Source organism: Amblyomma americanum, chromosome 7, assembly GCF_052857255.1.
Source record: "Amblyomma americanum isolate KBUSLIRL-KWMA chromosome 7, ASM5285725v1, whole genome shotgun sequence".
Classification (NCBI taxonomy): domain Eukaryota; kingdom Metazoa; phylum Arthropoda; class Arachnida; order Ixodida; family Ixodidae; genus Amblyomma; species Amblyomma americanum.
In genome coordinates, this window is record NC_135503.1 from 145,569,339 (window position 1) to 145,585,611 (window position 16,273).

Consider the following 16,273-nt stretch of genomic DNA (forward strand, 5'->3'; position numbering starts at 1 on the left):
GATTTTTGTAGGCGCTCAATAAAGGGAGACCACGGAACAAAAGGTTTAAAACCAACATGTATTAAGTGAAACTAAAAATGCAATAAAAGCACTCACATTCGAAAATTCGTATTCTTTATCATATTAAATTCGTTAATTCCTCCACCGGTCGTGTTGATTCACACTGTTTTGCACTTGGAACTCGCCTCAGTTTTTATTATTGCTTTCTTTGTAACTGTCTTTATTTTTATGCGTCTAATTCCGTGGCAGTCTGCGATTCTTAAGTTTCAAAAAACAGTCTGTGGTCACTGGGGTGACCAGTCACGTCCACTGATCTGGAAAAAAAAGCAACGTCGAAATAAAACTGAAGTGCAGAAAATATAAAGCCAAAGAATAGTGCAGAAAAGACAAAGGCCAAAGCCGAACATATTACAAAAGACCACTGCCAGCGTGCTATATACAGTCTTCAGCTTTGCAAAAAAACATGGGGGTTGATGATAATCCTAGCCTGAAGCTGCTTCGGGTATCAATGGGGCGCGGCGTTTAAAAAGGTTTGCGCCTGTGCGGAGGCGCTTAACGCGCTGCTTTTGGTAAGGCAGTGCGGCAAGCGAATCCATGCGCGCAGTGTTTAAGGGGCCTGTGTAGGTGACGTGCCAGCTTCCGATGATTCTATTCAAGAGGAATGTTCTGGGGTTAAATCGCAAAGTTGCCAGAACAAAAAAAAACGCTCTACAAAACGGTGTGTAGCTGACAACCTTAGCTAGGAAATACCTCGGATATGGAAGAAATCATAATTAGGCCTCACGGATTCATCCCTCACTGGAACACCACGAAACCACAGGGTTGCTTCGAATATACTAAAACATTGCTGTCTTAAAAACGTAAGAGCCGAACAATAAGGCGATATAAAATGCGTTTATGGGCAACAAGAAAAAGTAAGACGAAGAATGCACTCCGAAGCGAGGGTCCCATTGCGCAACTGTTCGCCACGCTAGCAACACACATTTTGCCCTCCGTACAGATCGTCATTGATAAGTCGGCGTCTCGCTGCGCTTGCGCCTGCTGCCGAAAGTTGAACGTGCATGTTTCTGCCATGCGAGACGGACAATATCTTCTCTCAAATTCGCTGTGTTGACCCTTCAACTTACCTTCCTATATATTAAAGGCGAAAACCATAATACAAACCAAGGACAGATAAGGGAATATTTTCTATTTTAATTTGTAGTATCGAATAACAAAAATTTACTAGTGCTTTATGGTTGAAAAAGACTTTGTGGTTGAAAAGTAATTGGTAATAAAGTGAAAGAAAAAACAACCAGGCGCCAACAGTAGTATCGGAACCCATAGACACCATAGCTCAGTTGACAGAACCCGTACGTCCGTTATGGAGGTCATGGGTTTGGATTCTCCTGGCGGCAGGTGGATTGTTTTTTTAATTATTGATTACTGATCAGCCATAAAGTGACTGCGCTACTGTTTTCATTAATACCACATATTAAAAAAAGCATTCCGCAGTGTTTTTCTTGAACTCGACGAATGTTAGCTTACCTAATATCATTACAGTCACAAGAAGTTCCTCATTTCCCTGCCTTGTTTGCTCAGGGCTCTCCTGTAGACATTTGCGACATGAGCATGGGTGATAAAAGGTTCAGCATTCGCAAAAGCCTGAGATTTCAATTCCAGAAGCTGTCTCCTTATTTGGGATGATTCCTCAAACCTCATTGCATGGTACAGTTTATGCCACCCAGTTTCGATCCAAAATGTCTGCATACCGGACGGAACATTGTGCTCTTGTGCTTGCGCGTTAGACAAGAGAAAAACGTTTAACAAGCAACACTTGCGGCGGAACGATTACGACAAAGCAAGGTCTTGCATTCTGCTACTGAGTTTTTGGGAAGTGTGAATGTTTTGCGAAAACTACGATGCCAAGATGCAGTACGCTGGTCACCAGTCTGTTCTGCCAAAAATGTGACCACGCAACGCGCGTTCTCTGTTTTAATTTCTTTCACAGAACTAATCTTCCATCTGAACCTCCTTCACGGTTACGCGGCACTTCCGATGATCTACATCTGCTCCTTCTTGTTCGATAATCCCGTCTCCGCATATTCCACGCTCGTCATCCTGACATTCATCTTCTGTAAGCTTTTATAGGAAGCGTCTATTCTGAGCTCAATATGATGCTTCCATGAACTACAAAGTATAAGTACAGCATACATGCATTGGAACGTAGACTGAAGTAACCGTAGATGGGGCGTGGTCGCCGCGCTCTTCTCTGCGCAAATAATCGCGTGATGAACTCAGTAATCGGCGCTACCAGTCGGTTATCACTGATGATGGCGTTGACAGTTATAGGGGCCTTCGTGGTTGCCGAATTCGACAACGTACAAAATTTTACTCAGCGGAAGTAACTTGAGCAATGCAGCGTAATGTCACAGCGGAGCACTACTTTTTTGTGCCTACTGAACGTATCGGAATCTGCAATTTTACAGACCCTCTCATTGAAACTCACGGTATAATACAGCTGCCGAGAGAACAAAGGGCAGAAAATCTCAGCTAGAATTTATTGTTTCATAGTAAGTGAAACATCTTTCTCGCGCAGTTGTTGCACCAAGTAAATAACGCCAAATGAGAGAAGTGAATAACTGCTTGTGTTAATACTCTCGTCCTTCTCTGTGTGTTCGCAGTACCGCTTGTTGCAGTAATCTCTCCTTGTAAAGCAACGTGCTTTTGCTCGTTACAGTCTTGGTGAAATGCGTATTTCGGATTTCATATTATCACGCGAAAGCTTGCAAGAACGAAAATATGAAGAGAAAGGGAATTAAAAATTATATATAAGCGATACTGGCAATTTGTTTGAAAAAAATAAAAGGTGCTTTTAAACACTGAATTTAAGCGTAAAGAATTTGCTCTTTATACCACCCAACGCTAGAGTAGAGTAAGCGGTGCCTGGAAAGATAAATGAATAGCTGGCACTTTAATTTCAGCCGGAGAACCGCCGCGATGGCTTATAAGCTATGGCGCTAGGATGCTGACCCGGATGACGCAGGTTCGATCCCCCCCGCGGCGGTCGCATTATCACGGAGGCGAATTGCAACAGAGACCTGCGTGCTGTGCGTTTTCTGTGGACGTAGAAAAACTCCAGGTGGTCAGCCGGCACCTACACCGCCGCTAGACGCTTGATGATCCTAGTGCTTAATTGAACAAGCAAACCTCATAGGCGGAAAAACGCAGCTACGGCTGCTGGGTATTGCTAAATTGAGTAGAAATATATTCCAGTATGCCCAATTCATATCAATGAAAGAAATGAATTTGTACAATTTCAAGAGATCTTGAGCAGTCTGCCAAATTTGAAAAGCAACAGCGCCGCAACATAGGCACCATTAATCTAGAAAATTATACTCCTCTTTCGGCTGCCTTCATAGGATAGGTGTAATCCCCTCTTTAATTATTTTCACGCCACCGCTTCGTTGTCAGGCCAGGAGGCAGCGACTACCGATTTTGAATCGTCGAAGTTCCTTCTGCTGCCGTGCATTCGCCAGCCTTGCTTGCTGCTGTCTACCTTTCCTTGAGCTGAGCCCTGGATGCGCGGTTCCGGCTTTCATTTTAGAGCAATGACGGTTAATGGCAACCTGCCATGGTTTCGCAATAACTTTTGCCGCGTCTGCACCAGTGATCACGTGACAGCGTAGCAAGTGAGAGACAGGAAACACGGAGCGGGGAGGAGGAGGGCAGGTGACCGAAACAGAGGCGGGGCAGGAGGGCATGACTTCGTAGTGCATTGCACACACAGCGCACTTGCGAAAGGCCAATCCCACGCGCCCGGCGCCGACACAGACAGCGACGAAGCGGCACATATAGACGCTCTGTCGTGGGAGGGCACTAACAGTTAAAGCACACCTGTGTTCGAGGAACAATGGTGTCGTGCGGAAACTTTTGGGGCGTGGCTCAGCGGAGCGTTAAGCGAGTTGCACAGTGCACAGCCTCTATGTCTGTGAGGATAGGTTGGCTGCGACCTCGTCCGCTACTGTGTTCGTGGCTTGAAGTATTAAAGCCGAACCCCAAATAAGCTTTTAAGAGACAGCGTAAGGGCCCGGTTTCGAAGAAAAGTCGGTGTCGGCGTTGCTGTCAGCGGAGTGGAAAAATTCACAATGGTCGAAAATCTGTTCTGTGAGAACAGGTCACCCAACGGAAAACCGAGGGTCGTCACCTGCATGAAGGTCGCGCTCTGACGACACGGTGCAAGCTAGATGAGAGGTGCGCGAAGACTCCGAGGTTGTGGCTCGAAAAGGTGACTAAACAAAACTAACCAGTTCATGCGAGCAGCTAGAGCTGACATTTCCCCGCATCAGGAAATAAGTGTCGATTGGTTCTATTACTCCCTCGTAATGCTGTGGCCCTAATTTTGTACCTTGCACCACTAACGTCCAGGTCAACAAGGAAAGGGAAACAAAATCACTAACACTATACTTTTCTAGTACAAACACCTTCAAATGCTTTTTTTTCCAGTATCATAACCGAGCGGAATCAGTTACGGTCATCCATAACTGGCACTAATGCTTCAGAACTGGCCGTTCGTTTGCTTGAATTTCGCTTTGATCTCATTTTTTGTACCTTTTATTGTTCTTAATTGTTCCCCTACTGTCAGTTCCCTTCACTGAATTCGAAATATGATGAAAATAATTAAACGAGGCGTACAAAACTTTTGGCAGAGCAGCAATAAAACCTGGACAAGTTTGACTTTAGGGACAGGCTAATCATGTCAAAGCAAATTTCACCTGTGCGAACACCAGCGGCCAAGAGCATGCAGTCTTTAATTCGAGCCAGAGAAGACGCAAGCAGTGCAATGTGTGGCAGCTTTGGTGGGTGCGACGCAAAATGCAGTGCCACGTACCTAGATTATATTCCGTCGCAATGATACCACGAGAAGTTGTCATTGCGTGCGCGGGGATGGTCAGTCAAGCCACCTAGGCCTAGACCAGGAGCAGTAACACTGGAACTTGGCATTCTGCCACAGGCAGTAACTTGCACGAAGACAAACAAAACGTCGATGAGCGGAAGGAATAGAACTAAAAAGGAACTTTTGCCCTCCTTGAAAGTGCAAACACGGCTGCCGAGTTCACTTCTATGAACACACCCTGCGGAGCACCATGCCTTAGGTTCAGAACGAAAGCGAACGTTCATATAGTATTTTAAAAATTTCTTTTAGCATAACTGCCTCCCATACAAAGCCGCTAAAGGAAAGAAAGTGACGATCGCGACGCGACCATGGGGGCTTTCTTCATGCGTCTGTGTGATATCTTAACAGCAATCGAACCTTACGACGCTAATACTACTCTTCGGACGGTAGTGTGTAGCTACTTTCTCGTAAAGGTCGTTTTCTACTCTCTGACATCACGCTATGAAAAATCTGGAAACTACGAATTCCTACCATTTAATTTTCGAAGTATGGCGTCGATTACGCATCATTTTTATCTTCCCTTGGCTTCATGTCGCTGCCCCTGCACGCGTTTTTTGCTTTGTCTTGGCATGATAAAGGCTGAAAGGAAAATAAAATTTTCATTCCCCTCAGGCATTAATAAAGATATCATGACGGAAACAACACAGAAGGACGTTTGTCTTTATTGCCAGAAGTTTTGCACTTCTGACATCATTGTCCTCGCGTGCAATCTCAGCCGCGAGCCAGAGCCACTTTGTCGATAGCGCTTCATTGCAAATATTTTCAAAATATAGTTCCTCGTAGCTTCGCCCCATTCTTCAATCACGTTTGCGTTCATAAACAAAAACTGCTTCAAACTGCAGTTTAACTCATCTTTTTCAAACGCAACTTCTTCGATTTTCCATTAAGCACTTGAAGAAATTTGTGGGGTCACGTAATTGACTTTGAAGGGGGGCCCGCTCCAGAGTTGTGTTCGCTTGGCGTTCACGTATCTGAGGTTGACTGCTAACTACCTTTGTGTGAAACGTATTTGCTAGATGCTCTTGAAGAATCGCGATTTACAAACGCAAGGAGACTTCAAAAACAAAACCGGAAGTTTGGTTTATGGTTTATGGAGATTTAACGTTCCAAAGTGACTCAGGCTATGAGGGACGCCATAGTGTAGGGATCCGGAAATTTCGTCCACCCGTGGTTCTTTAACGTGCACTGACATCGAACAGTAAACGGGCCTCTAGAATTTCTCCTCCATCGAAATTCTGCCGCCGCGGCCGGGTTCGAATCCGAGTGTTTCGGGTCACCAGCAGAGTGCCATAATGACTGAGCCACCGCGGTGGCTCCAAAAGTGGAAAGTACTAGCTCATAGGTGGCTGGAGCTTCGGCGCCTAAGAGTTTGATGGCAATATTTACGTTGTATTTAAATGTGCTCTTGATCCACACGATTCCCGCGAAACCGAAAGATTTCCGTCCCCTCTAGCTACTCGCGCCGATGCCTAAATGTTTAGGATGCTTGCAGTGAAATTTGAAAAGTGGGTGGTTTCCTCACGTTTGTACCAACCAATAGGAAACGACTTGTTCTAAATTCGATAAAACGTGAAGCCTTTGAGCACTAGGCGTTCTAAGCAACTGTTCAGTCGCTATAGGCAAAGGAAATAAGATACGTTACTGAAGATCCAAAAAAAAAGGGGGCGGCTCGTCTATTTTGCGAAAGCACCAGCATTTCAGGCACTTTTTCACCATTGCTTTGAAGGTTCCTTCTAATAAAACAATCTAAACATGGTACGTTTTTCAGATTTTATCAGTAGGAGCACAATGTTCCCACTTTTCGGGGCTTTGGCATTGCTTCATTATTGTTGTGAGTTTTCCGAACTTATGGTGGTGCGTTAACATAATTATTTTTATTTCCCAAGCAGCGCAGGTTAATTGGCTCAGTTTTGGAAATGGTTGGTTTCACACTTCTACTTTGTGGGACCAGCCTTTGCCAATACATTTTCAATATTGGCTGCCTGTGCTGCTTGGGTTTTCCGAATATTATCACATCACACTGTGTTCACTGGACTGAATGCATGTAGACAGTGTCAGAGCTGGCACGAATTATCTAAGAAATGCAGGATCAAGGCCTGCAATCGACCAAAGGCGATGTTCTCCAAAACCTAGCTTTCTTAGACTCTCGCTTATTCAATTAGCAATGCCTGTCAAATAAACAAAAACATTGAATCAAGCGCAGTCCTTACTCGTGTCTCCAGTTCCGCCCGCTCACTGCTTTTTCTGCCAAGCCGAGCTATCGCTGGTCTGGCAAGGTGGCGCTAGACTGCGCCGCATCAAGCCAGCTGTGGGAAACTTCGGGTGGCGCAGCAGCCAAGGTGGAATCACGCGAGGCCTAACCTGGCGTGTGGCACATCGTGTAGAACCACTCAACGAACTGTTGGCCCTGCTCGCCACAGAAAGCGCATGATCTCTGCATAAATTTAATAGCAAGAATACGGACAACCTGCAGGGCTCAGAAGGCTCAGAAATTTTTTTAAATTCCGCACGTAAAAACTGCAACCATCAGACAGCCTAGCCTGGCCTTATTAACAAACGCGAGACAGCAATTTTAAAATTAAACGGACGAGCTTGCCAGATAGCATTTTTTAAGAGCGCGTCAACAGAGAACAAGCATTCTTCTTTCGAAAAAGTTCGAGCTAACACACTCCTACCCCATTAATGCTCTACAAATTCGAGAGTCAAGGAAGACAGAACTCATTCTGTGCTTATGTAACCCTGCCATTACCTCCCCTTATTTCCCTTAACTTCCCTCTCCTTCCTGGAACGCTTGGCATCACTCGGGCTCGGTAGAAAATCAGCGGGCCTTGGCGGGGCGAATTCTCGTGTTTACTCGGACTTATTGCTGGCCTCAAATAGTTTTTTTCTTCCTCCTCCTTTTTAAGAGCGTGTCGACGCAGGCCCAGTTGTTCACGCATGCTACATGCGGCTTCACCGCAGCGCAGAAGCTTATTCCCCTAAGAGCAAGCAGGTGACGTGAAGAGTAATGTGGATGCGCTCAATAAAAAAATTGCTCTCATTACTACGCTGTGTCAAGGCACTCCAATCGATACAATGAATCATTGCAGCTTGACCATTCAACAACATTTGGGTTGTTTTCACAAGTTCTGTATTTTGTGTCCTCTGCGGACATGAAAGAGGCGGGTATTTTCGCCACCTACCTTTGAATCTCTGGTTACGAATAGAGCCGTGTCTATAGGCTGCAGCCAAGTTTTACGGGTGCGTTTCGATGGTCCTCGCACCGCCGACAGCGTCCTGCGGCTGCCTGGGCTCAGTATTCCTGGAGCACTACGCCAGTGATGAGCACAGCACGGTCCTCAAGACGATCGTCAAGTTGGCGCTGCAGCTGCTGCGGCTGCTACCCTCGCACTCGTACTCGCGAGGCATGATGAAGATCATCCAGCTGGCCAGGGAGAACACTCTTTGCCGCGCAGGGGGCCTTCAGCTCGAGAGCCGCTGCCACAGCAGGGAAGTCGAGAACAGGCTGTCCCTGGTGCGATGCTGCCAGCGTGAGTCTCCCAAGAACTGTGTGCCCAGTGCACGAGTAGCTATATATTGTTGCAGAATTAATTACTATCGTCTTCTCGAAAGCAGTAGGGATACGAGCATAAAAAAAAACAGGCATGGAGGTGAGCACGCTTGCATTGAGCCTTCTAGCGGTGTGCTGCGGAGGAAATGAAGTAAAATATTAACAAGCCGCTTCGCTAAACACAAGATGGTGGTGCCTGAACGATTTGTATGTCTATCCAGCTTCGCTACACAAGAAGTATTAGCATGTAACTGAATCCCTGCTTTGAAATTTAACTTTTTCTTTGGCAGAGCACCACTTCAGCGCTCTAGACGAAATGTGCTCATCTAGGTACTACAGTTGTTCATCAACGTGTCTCCAGCAGAAGGTTCTGTTAGCGTCAGAGAGCTGAGCTCGTCTGCTAAGTTGAGATACATTATTGCCAGTGCTACGCAGAGCAGCAGTTTTGTAATGAAGAAATGTGTCCCTACAGCAAGATATAATAAGCCGCACTGGCTATTTCGAGCCGAGTTCAATAGTTTGAACCCTGCCCGACAGTTCCGTACACATTCGATGCAGTAAAGTGAAATTGCCGCTGATAACCTACTCTTTTGAGCTTTTCCAGCAATTTCGAACAAACATTTTGAAATTGAAAAATTGTAAGATAATTTCAAGCTAATATTGAAAGTAATTCTCCACTGTTCTCATATGTACAGGAAAATCTTTCTTTTAAAGTGTTTACATCGGTCGCATCGAACTCTAAAGATTTCTATGGAAAGCCAACGCTTTTGACGATAGTAAAAACGTTAATGGGAAAAAAATTCAAGTTTGCCGTCACGTGATGTGCAGGTATTTTTACAGAGCAATGTTGCATTGTATGAAAAAATTGCGTTCATAAATTTTTTCCCTCTCAAAAACGCTTTTGTCCAGAATTGCTGGGTATGCTCTCCTTCACAGTGCTGACATTCCATTCCAGCGCAGACCACACGTGCGGTGGCCATGAAATGTGTTTTATTGTGGAGTCATCTTTGATTGTGCCAGGGCTATGACGTTTCATTCACTCCTAAAAGCACTATACTTTGCTGCTCTATGCCATGCTTTCCGAACCGAAGTTATCTGTTAAAGAAAGGCGCACCGAGGTCGAAAATGTTACCACTTCGGAATGCACCTACAAGTGCATTGCGTCACTTTCCTCACCGAGCAGGTGCGTTCACTGTAGAAAACTATTGTGCCTGCGCGTTGAGCATGAGTGCAACGCTATATCTATCTCTCACAAGTCCATTGCGCAGAGCTGTAGAGGGGCTTTATGTTGACGCGCCTGCACCTTCCGCGCGCAGACCTCGAGTCCGTGGACCCGAGCCAATACATCATCCAGCCGCTGGACGTGCACCCCTACTCGGCCTACTACGAGTTCGTCACGCTCGGCGTCGTGGGTGCAGTGCTGTTCCTGCTGCTGCTTTGCATCGAGCGGTGGATCCGGAGGGTGGACCGGTCCCTGAGCTCGCTCGAACCTTCCGCATACAGGAACGACGTCTTCGCCACCAAGGCCTCTCCATCCCCCGTGGCGCACGGCCTCGCCGGAAATAAACAGGCACGCGTTTCTGCAAACATCCCGGCAACAACTTGCGCATCCGGTCTACTTTAGGGCATGTCCTTGTTGTCCGCGGTGTTAAGGTAACAGCATTAGCTGGCGCGTCCCGTAAGATCGCGGCATGGTGATCATTGGCGCCATCCGCGAACACCACACCGAAACGTCGAACTCCATGTGGGCACGGACCTCCCTTCCCCCTAAGGCTGCTTACTACACCGGCCCAATCTGGACTGCCAGTAAAAGGATTTCTCCGGAGCTTGCCTGTGGCGCTAGTAATGCCATGTTGCAGCGGAGACGTGACATTCGACACTCTCTCAAGAGTTACAATACGCTGACTTCCACCCTGGTTTCGCTGAAATTGGCATTACTCAAAAGTAAACGTCGAGAGTTTTCCTCTCGTACCTTTTTTAGTGTGCTTTGTGTTGCTGTGTATGCTTCACGTTCTTTCCGTTGGGTTTGCTGCACGGTCCGCTGCCTCGTAGCCTCCGTAGTTAAAATATAGGCATACTGTATTGGGGGTTACTATAATCGGTGAAGCTCTGTTGCTCTGTGCAGCCACGGTAGAAACTGCGAACGGAAGACAGCAGCTTTCGTACTTACGTCGCTAGCTCGGGCAACGGGACAACAGCCCACTTTAGGAGCTTCTGTCTGCTTTTCTGTTTTTTGTCTGCAATCTTAAGGGAAAAAGAAGGCCGAAAACCAGCCTGCCGATCGCAAGGTGTGTATAAGCACTACAATATGCGTTCTACAGGTGTAAAATATTCTTCACTCTTCATGCCGCGCACAAAATATTTGCGGCGGAGAAGTTCCGCATGCGAGTGTTCTCGGGGTTTTTTTTTCTGGGAAACGCCTCCAATCGCTAGACAGGAATTTCTCATATGAAACTCTACCCATATTCCGTCTAATCGTCTCTACATCGCCCCTCGTACTTTTGATGTGTTTCTTCGTTTTTACGCAAAGGGGAACTCAGTAAATTTGTAATTAAAATATCCTTTCTTTTGCTGCAGTCTGAGAAGCAAATGGACAGCGACGTGATGATGGAGGACCAGCTGGTGGAGGGGCTGGTCAATGGTCAGCGGCCCGCTACGTATTCTCAGCCTGCATTTATGGTCGTACATCGCCTGTACAAGGCCTACGGTTATGTTGAGAGCAATTCTGTGCTCCAGGCAAGTCTTCGCACCAAATCACAAGAGCGTGCGATTGATGCGCAATTAGATTTCATAAAACAACCGCACCGCACGGACGCAAAGTAGAACCGTAAAAATGTCTGCTTCTTGGGACACATCATCATCATCAGCCTGTCAGAAGTCCCTTCCTCGTTTGAAATTCAAACGTCTCAAATCGCTGTCTTTCGTCGATCACTCGCTGTGTGCAGCTTTTCAATGCTGCCTCTGTGTCACGTTTTCCAGGCTTCTCTTTCTAGTTTAGATGCTTTACCCAACCAGCACACTCACACGCGCGAGTTACCTTTTAGCCTGTCGATGCGCACTTGGCCGGTGGTTAACTGCCATTTCTATGCCGCATTTTTTTTTTGTGGAGGGGGGGGGGGGGGGTCTGCACTTTATTTGGAGGGATCAAGGGAGCTGGGAGACGCTCTCCGGTTTCCAGCTGATGGCAAACGGGCGTTTTTCGACAGCGGGGTCGATCTTACGGCGCCTACTTGTTCGTTATAACCGTCTGGCGTTGCCACGGTTGTTCGTTTTATCTGAGACTCATTTCGATAGCCCTAATACATATTTTGGCGGTAGCTCCAACCTTGTTTGTAATAAGCGAGTACTGGTCATAACTGCGGCCGTTGTAAGTGGGCTCGATTGAATATACATATAGGATGAAATCAACGGTTCTGAAATCAACGTTAGCTGCCTGCCTCTATCATCAGAAATTTCTAGTGTGCACCTCTGTGCAGTTGAGTGTTATCTATTTCACACTATTGTCCGCTCAGTTCACCTTCATTTTCACCTGTCCTGCATTTTGAGGAGCCCGTTTTGGTGGTTTTGCCAATTCTGCCAACCAGGCGGCAAAAAAGAGCACCACTGCAGCTACAAGACATCCTGAGTTACAGGCATTTTGAATGCAATGAACGCAACAGATCACGACTACATTTAGGGGGTGATGAAGAGGGCGATGTCGATCACGGCGCGAGCAGTGGCGACAGCAACAGCAACTAAGATACTTAAAGCTATCTGATGCTAGGCGCTAGACACAAAATCAAACTTTAATAGAAAATAAAGTAGTTTGCCAGCATAGGGCTTGAACGTTTAGCTGAAAAATGCCGCTCACGGTTAAGAGCCGCACCCCACCATTATTTAAAAAAGAAAGGGTGCATTTAGCCGCATATATATGGTATTTTACTTTACTTTTTTGTATGATATTTACCTCTGTATAATAACTCAACGGTGCGTTTCATGTAAAGGCTGACGGCATGAATTCCTTGCTATCCGATGGTATGTTTTTCTGAGTGTTCTTGTTCTGAAACATCATATTGAGTGCAAAGTAATTGCATGTTTAGGGTTTTTATCGTGCATGCCGACGGGCAGCACGGAGTTTGTCAAGGGCTACGGTATGTAAAGTTGAGCTAAAAAGTACATGAAAAAATATCAGACCAAGCTCGAACATTTATATAATATTGCTCTTGCTCATTGCTCCCAGATCCTTTTTTGGTCACAGCCGCCGCGGTGGCTCAGTGGCTGTGGCGCTCGGTTTCTGATACGAAATACAGGGGCTCGATCCCGGCCGCAGTGGTTGAATTTAGATGGAGACAAAATTCAAGAGACCCGTGTACTGTGCGATGTCAGTGCACGTTAAAGAACCCCAGGTAGTCGAATTTTCCGGAGCTTTTCAACACAGCTTCCTTCATAGCCTGAGTCGCTTTGGGACGTTAAACCCCCATAAAGCAAACCAAACCTCTGTTTAGCCAGTGTCAGGATGCTAGCACATGTGGTGTCCTGAAGATTTACACGTCTCCAATGCTGAACTCAACATAACCGGTTGGCGGTTGCTCGGTAAAGTTAAAGATTTTTAATTCGATCTGCTTCCTGTCGTCGGCTTCGGGGGCTATAGATGAAACTGCTTTACATTTAAGATCCATCGGTCCAATGCAAAAATGTGCATACCTTAGTTTCCCCTGTAGCAGCGCTTTCGAAAGTTTTCAGAGATGTGCCAACTAGCTCAATTGACCGTGTTACTCCAGACAAACTTCAGAAGCTGGTTTGGGTTCCGCCTTATTACACTGAACAGTGAAATACATTTCGAATACAAAAATACTGTTCAGAGAAAAAATAAAAGTTTCCAAAGTGGGTGGCTTTCGATTACAACCATGTCTGAAAGAAAGTATAGCGGAGGCATTAACATTCTCCTTTTAAAATGCATTGAATTCTACCTCGAGTCATCACATCGCTTTCCTGGTAGACGTATGAATCTATTTCCCTCTTCTCTATAGAAAGATCCGAACGGCAATTTGCGCGTACATCGGGAAAAGGTCGGATAACAACAAGGAATGGGAAAATGGGGGAGGTGGTTTTTTGCTTTTTCCGCTTGCCACAACGCAATCGCAATGACTCGCCCAGCTGTTGACATAGAACAATCTATCTTGCGTTGTGTCCCCGAGGTGCATCTTCGCATTGAAGAACACGCCAGTGTTCCAGAGGCCTGTTTCTCACTCGAGTCGTCATCGCGCGCAGGGGCTCAGCTTCACTGTGCGCACGGGCGAGTGCTTCGGCCTTCTGGGTGTCAACGGCGCCGGCAAGACTACCACGTTCCGCCTGCTGACGGGCCAGCTGCTGCCGCACTGGGGGGACGCCTTCGTCGCCGGTTTCTCTATCGTCCGCAACACACCACAGGTTCGCACTGCGGGTCGCAAAATCAGCGATGTTCTCTACGTCCGCACTATTTGCTGCCGCCTTACAGTGCGAACAAGAAGAGCTGGCATACACTTGAACGGAAACTGTGGGGGCGGGGGGGGGGGGGGGTGCTGTCCCGTCCGCCGCGAATGCGCATCGATTATTTATTTTCGAGAGTCGGCCTGATGATAACGTGAGCGCGTTAAAGGTCGCTCTCGGCGGGAAACACGGCATCGACGTGGCTAGAAAGTCTGGACTGTGCCAGTGGGTAGTGACATAAGAAACCATTCGGTGATCCGGCGGAACGCAACCGCTGTCCTTTGGGTGGGGAGCCAGGCACATTAGCTCTACATTTTTTTAAAATACAATCCGTTACCCTAGCAGCTCAAACCGCTAGGGCGAACTACAATGAGGACAGTTAATTAATTAGCGTCCGTAATTAGCGCTACCGAATAATTTGTACAATGATGTGTAATAATGTCGTATGCGATAGAAGCGTGTCGATGCCTACGAAATTGTGCCCGAGGGGACCTCTAGGCGACCGTAGGGGTCCTTTAACGCTTTCGCGTGATTTTCCCCTCAAGTTTTAAGTTGATGAGTCGGTTCATTTCAGTGCGCATGTAATACTGAAGAGAAATATGGCCTGGTAAGTGGTTGGAATTGCCGTATTGGAAGTTAAAAGCAGGCACAGTTGTGGCTAATACAACGGTCTTAAGATCCGCACCTTGTCATAATCAATATGAGTTTTAAGACAGGACTATAAATTCTATCAACTTTAGTCCTTCTGATATTCTCATTATGACATGTAGACCTATCAGCTGTATATGAGAAGTTAATTATCCAAGCGCGCACTGCCTTGTGTTTGAAAAACTCCAAAGGAATTTACGGGCTAAAAATAAAAAGACTGGAGGAGACACATTAGCTCCGCCTTAAGAGTGTGACGCTATGTGTTGATGGGTTAATGCCCATATATGCGGAATTGGTAATTCTCGACTTTACATTAATATTTCACTGGCAGTCGCCATATCATTCCTTCCGCAGTGCTGCAGCGGTTAAAGGGACATTGAGGAGAACTCTATCAACATTTTTTTATTAGGAAAATTTGATAGTTCGGCATTTCATGGCTACGTTGCCGCTTGTCCGGGAGCGATATATCTATTTATTTCAAAGAAATTTGGATTCTAAGTTCAGAAAGTTTTTCCCGCCGTTCAGATTTAAACTCGGGGCACACTTATGACGTAACAGCGCCCTATTATCACGTCATAAGACGGAGTGGCGTAAAACGGGACGTAAACGCAGACTCCGTGATTTCTGGTGCCTAGCGGTACGGTCTAGCAGCAGCCGAAATGAAAGCTACCGCCGCCGCACTTTGAGGGCACCTATCGGGGGTTGCTTTCGTCTCTTCGTTTACGTTTGCACCGGCGTCTTGCCAGCGTTACGATGGATCCCGTTCCCGAACCCGACGACAAAGTTCTCGCAAAAACTCCGGGCTGCATTTCAGTGACCTCAGCCCCACAGAGCGTGGGATGCTTTTGAGGGAGCACGGTTAGGTTAGGCGCCGGCGGGACGTTTCCCCCTTCCTCAGTTAGTAGCCGTTGCTAATTAAATATCTTAACCTCAGTGCGGCGAGTCTAGAGGGGTGAGGACAAGGTCGGCACGTAGCGCCCACCGGAGGCTGGCCGAAGCTTTCGGGCCAATGGATTGTGATTCATTCAAAGGCGCTGTTGCACGGTGCAGCAGGCGGCGTTGCAAGGGCCCGCGGTTGTAAGGGCTAGGTTATTTATTAATTTTTTTCACAAAAAACGAACGGGTGCTCAAGGGCGCTCGCGTTTCAAGTTGGCGGCTTGAAAGTAAAGCCCACGCACGACGCTTGAACAGGTACCGCGCGTTTCCGGAGGTGCGGGGTCCACTGGATCGGGCTCTCTCACCCACTTGCATGTACCTACACATGTGTGCTGTGAATGGATTAAATTAGCTGAGAGCTCGAATAAAATAGCTCCGCCCAACTGCCGAAGCTATTGAATGGAGCCACAAACAAACGAGTTAGAGGAGAGCAGCGTCGCGGTCTCTGCAGGTTCCAAATCTCTTTTTCTTAACTGTCTTTCATCTTGTCTCCCGTTCCTAATAACCAATTTCCGTTAAGTAGATTGAAGTTGCATGCAACAGCCGGGAACGTTTCGCCGGGCGAACGTACGAAGGCACAAGTGCTCTTTATACGGCGAACTGCCTTGTACAATCACCGGCCATGGTGCCATCATGGTTTGTCATCGACCGTGGCGATCATCTGACCAGCCTTAACAGGCTCCTTCAAAGGATAACTAGCACTTGAAGCGGCACTTGAAGTTCCTCTGCTTTTCGGCGCTTGTAAATCAAGGCGC

At 46.8% G+C, this 16,273-nt stretch overlaps 1 protein-coding gene across 1 annotated transcript in view; it reads left to right on the plus strand.

Annotated features, from left to right (window-relative positions):
- LOC144096657 (ATP-binding cassette sub-family A member 2-like) overlaps nt 1-16,273 on the plus strand; it is a 62,931-nt gene that overhangs the window by 17,845 nt on the left and 28,813 nt on the right. Inside the window, exons 5-9 of the mRNA XM_077629488.1 lie at nt 1,991-2,116; nt 8,209-8,466; nt 9,803-10,056; nt 11,064-11,222; nt 13,737-13,895. Coding sequence (XP_077485614.1) covers nt 1,991-2,116; nt 8,209-8,466; nt 9,803-10,056; nt 11,064-11,222; nt 13,737-13,895 — 956 coding nt within the window. The remainder of the gene's footprint in view (nt 1-1,990; nt 2,117-8,208; nt 8,467-9,802; nt 10,057-11,063; nt 11,223-13,736; nt 13,896-16,273) is intronic.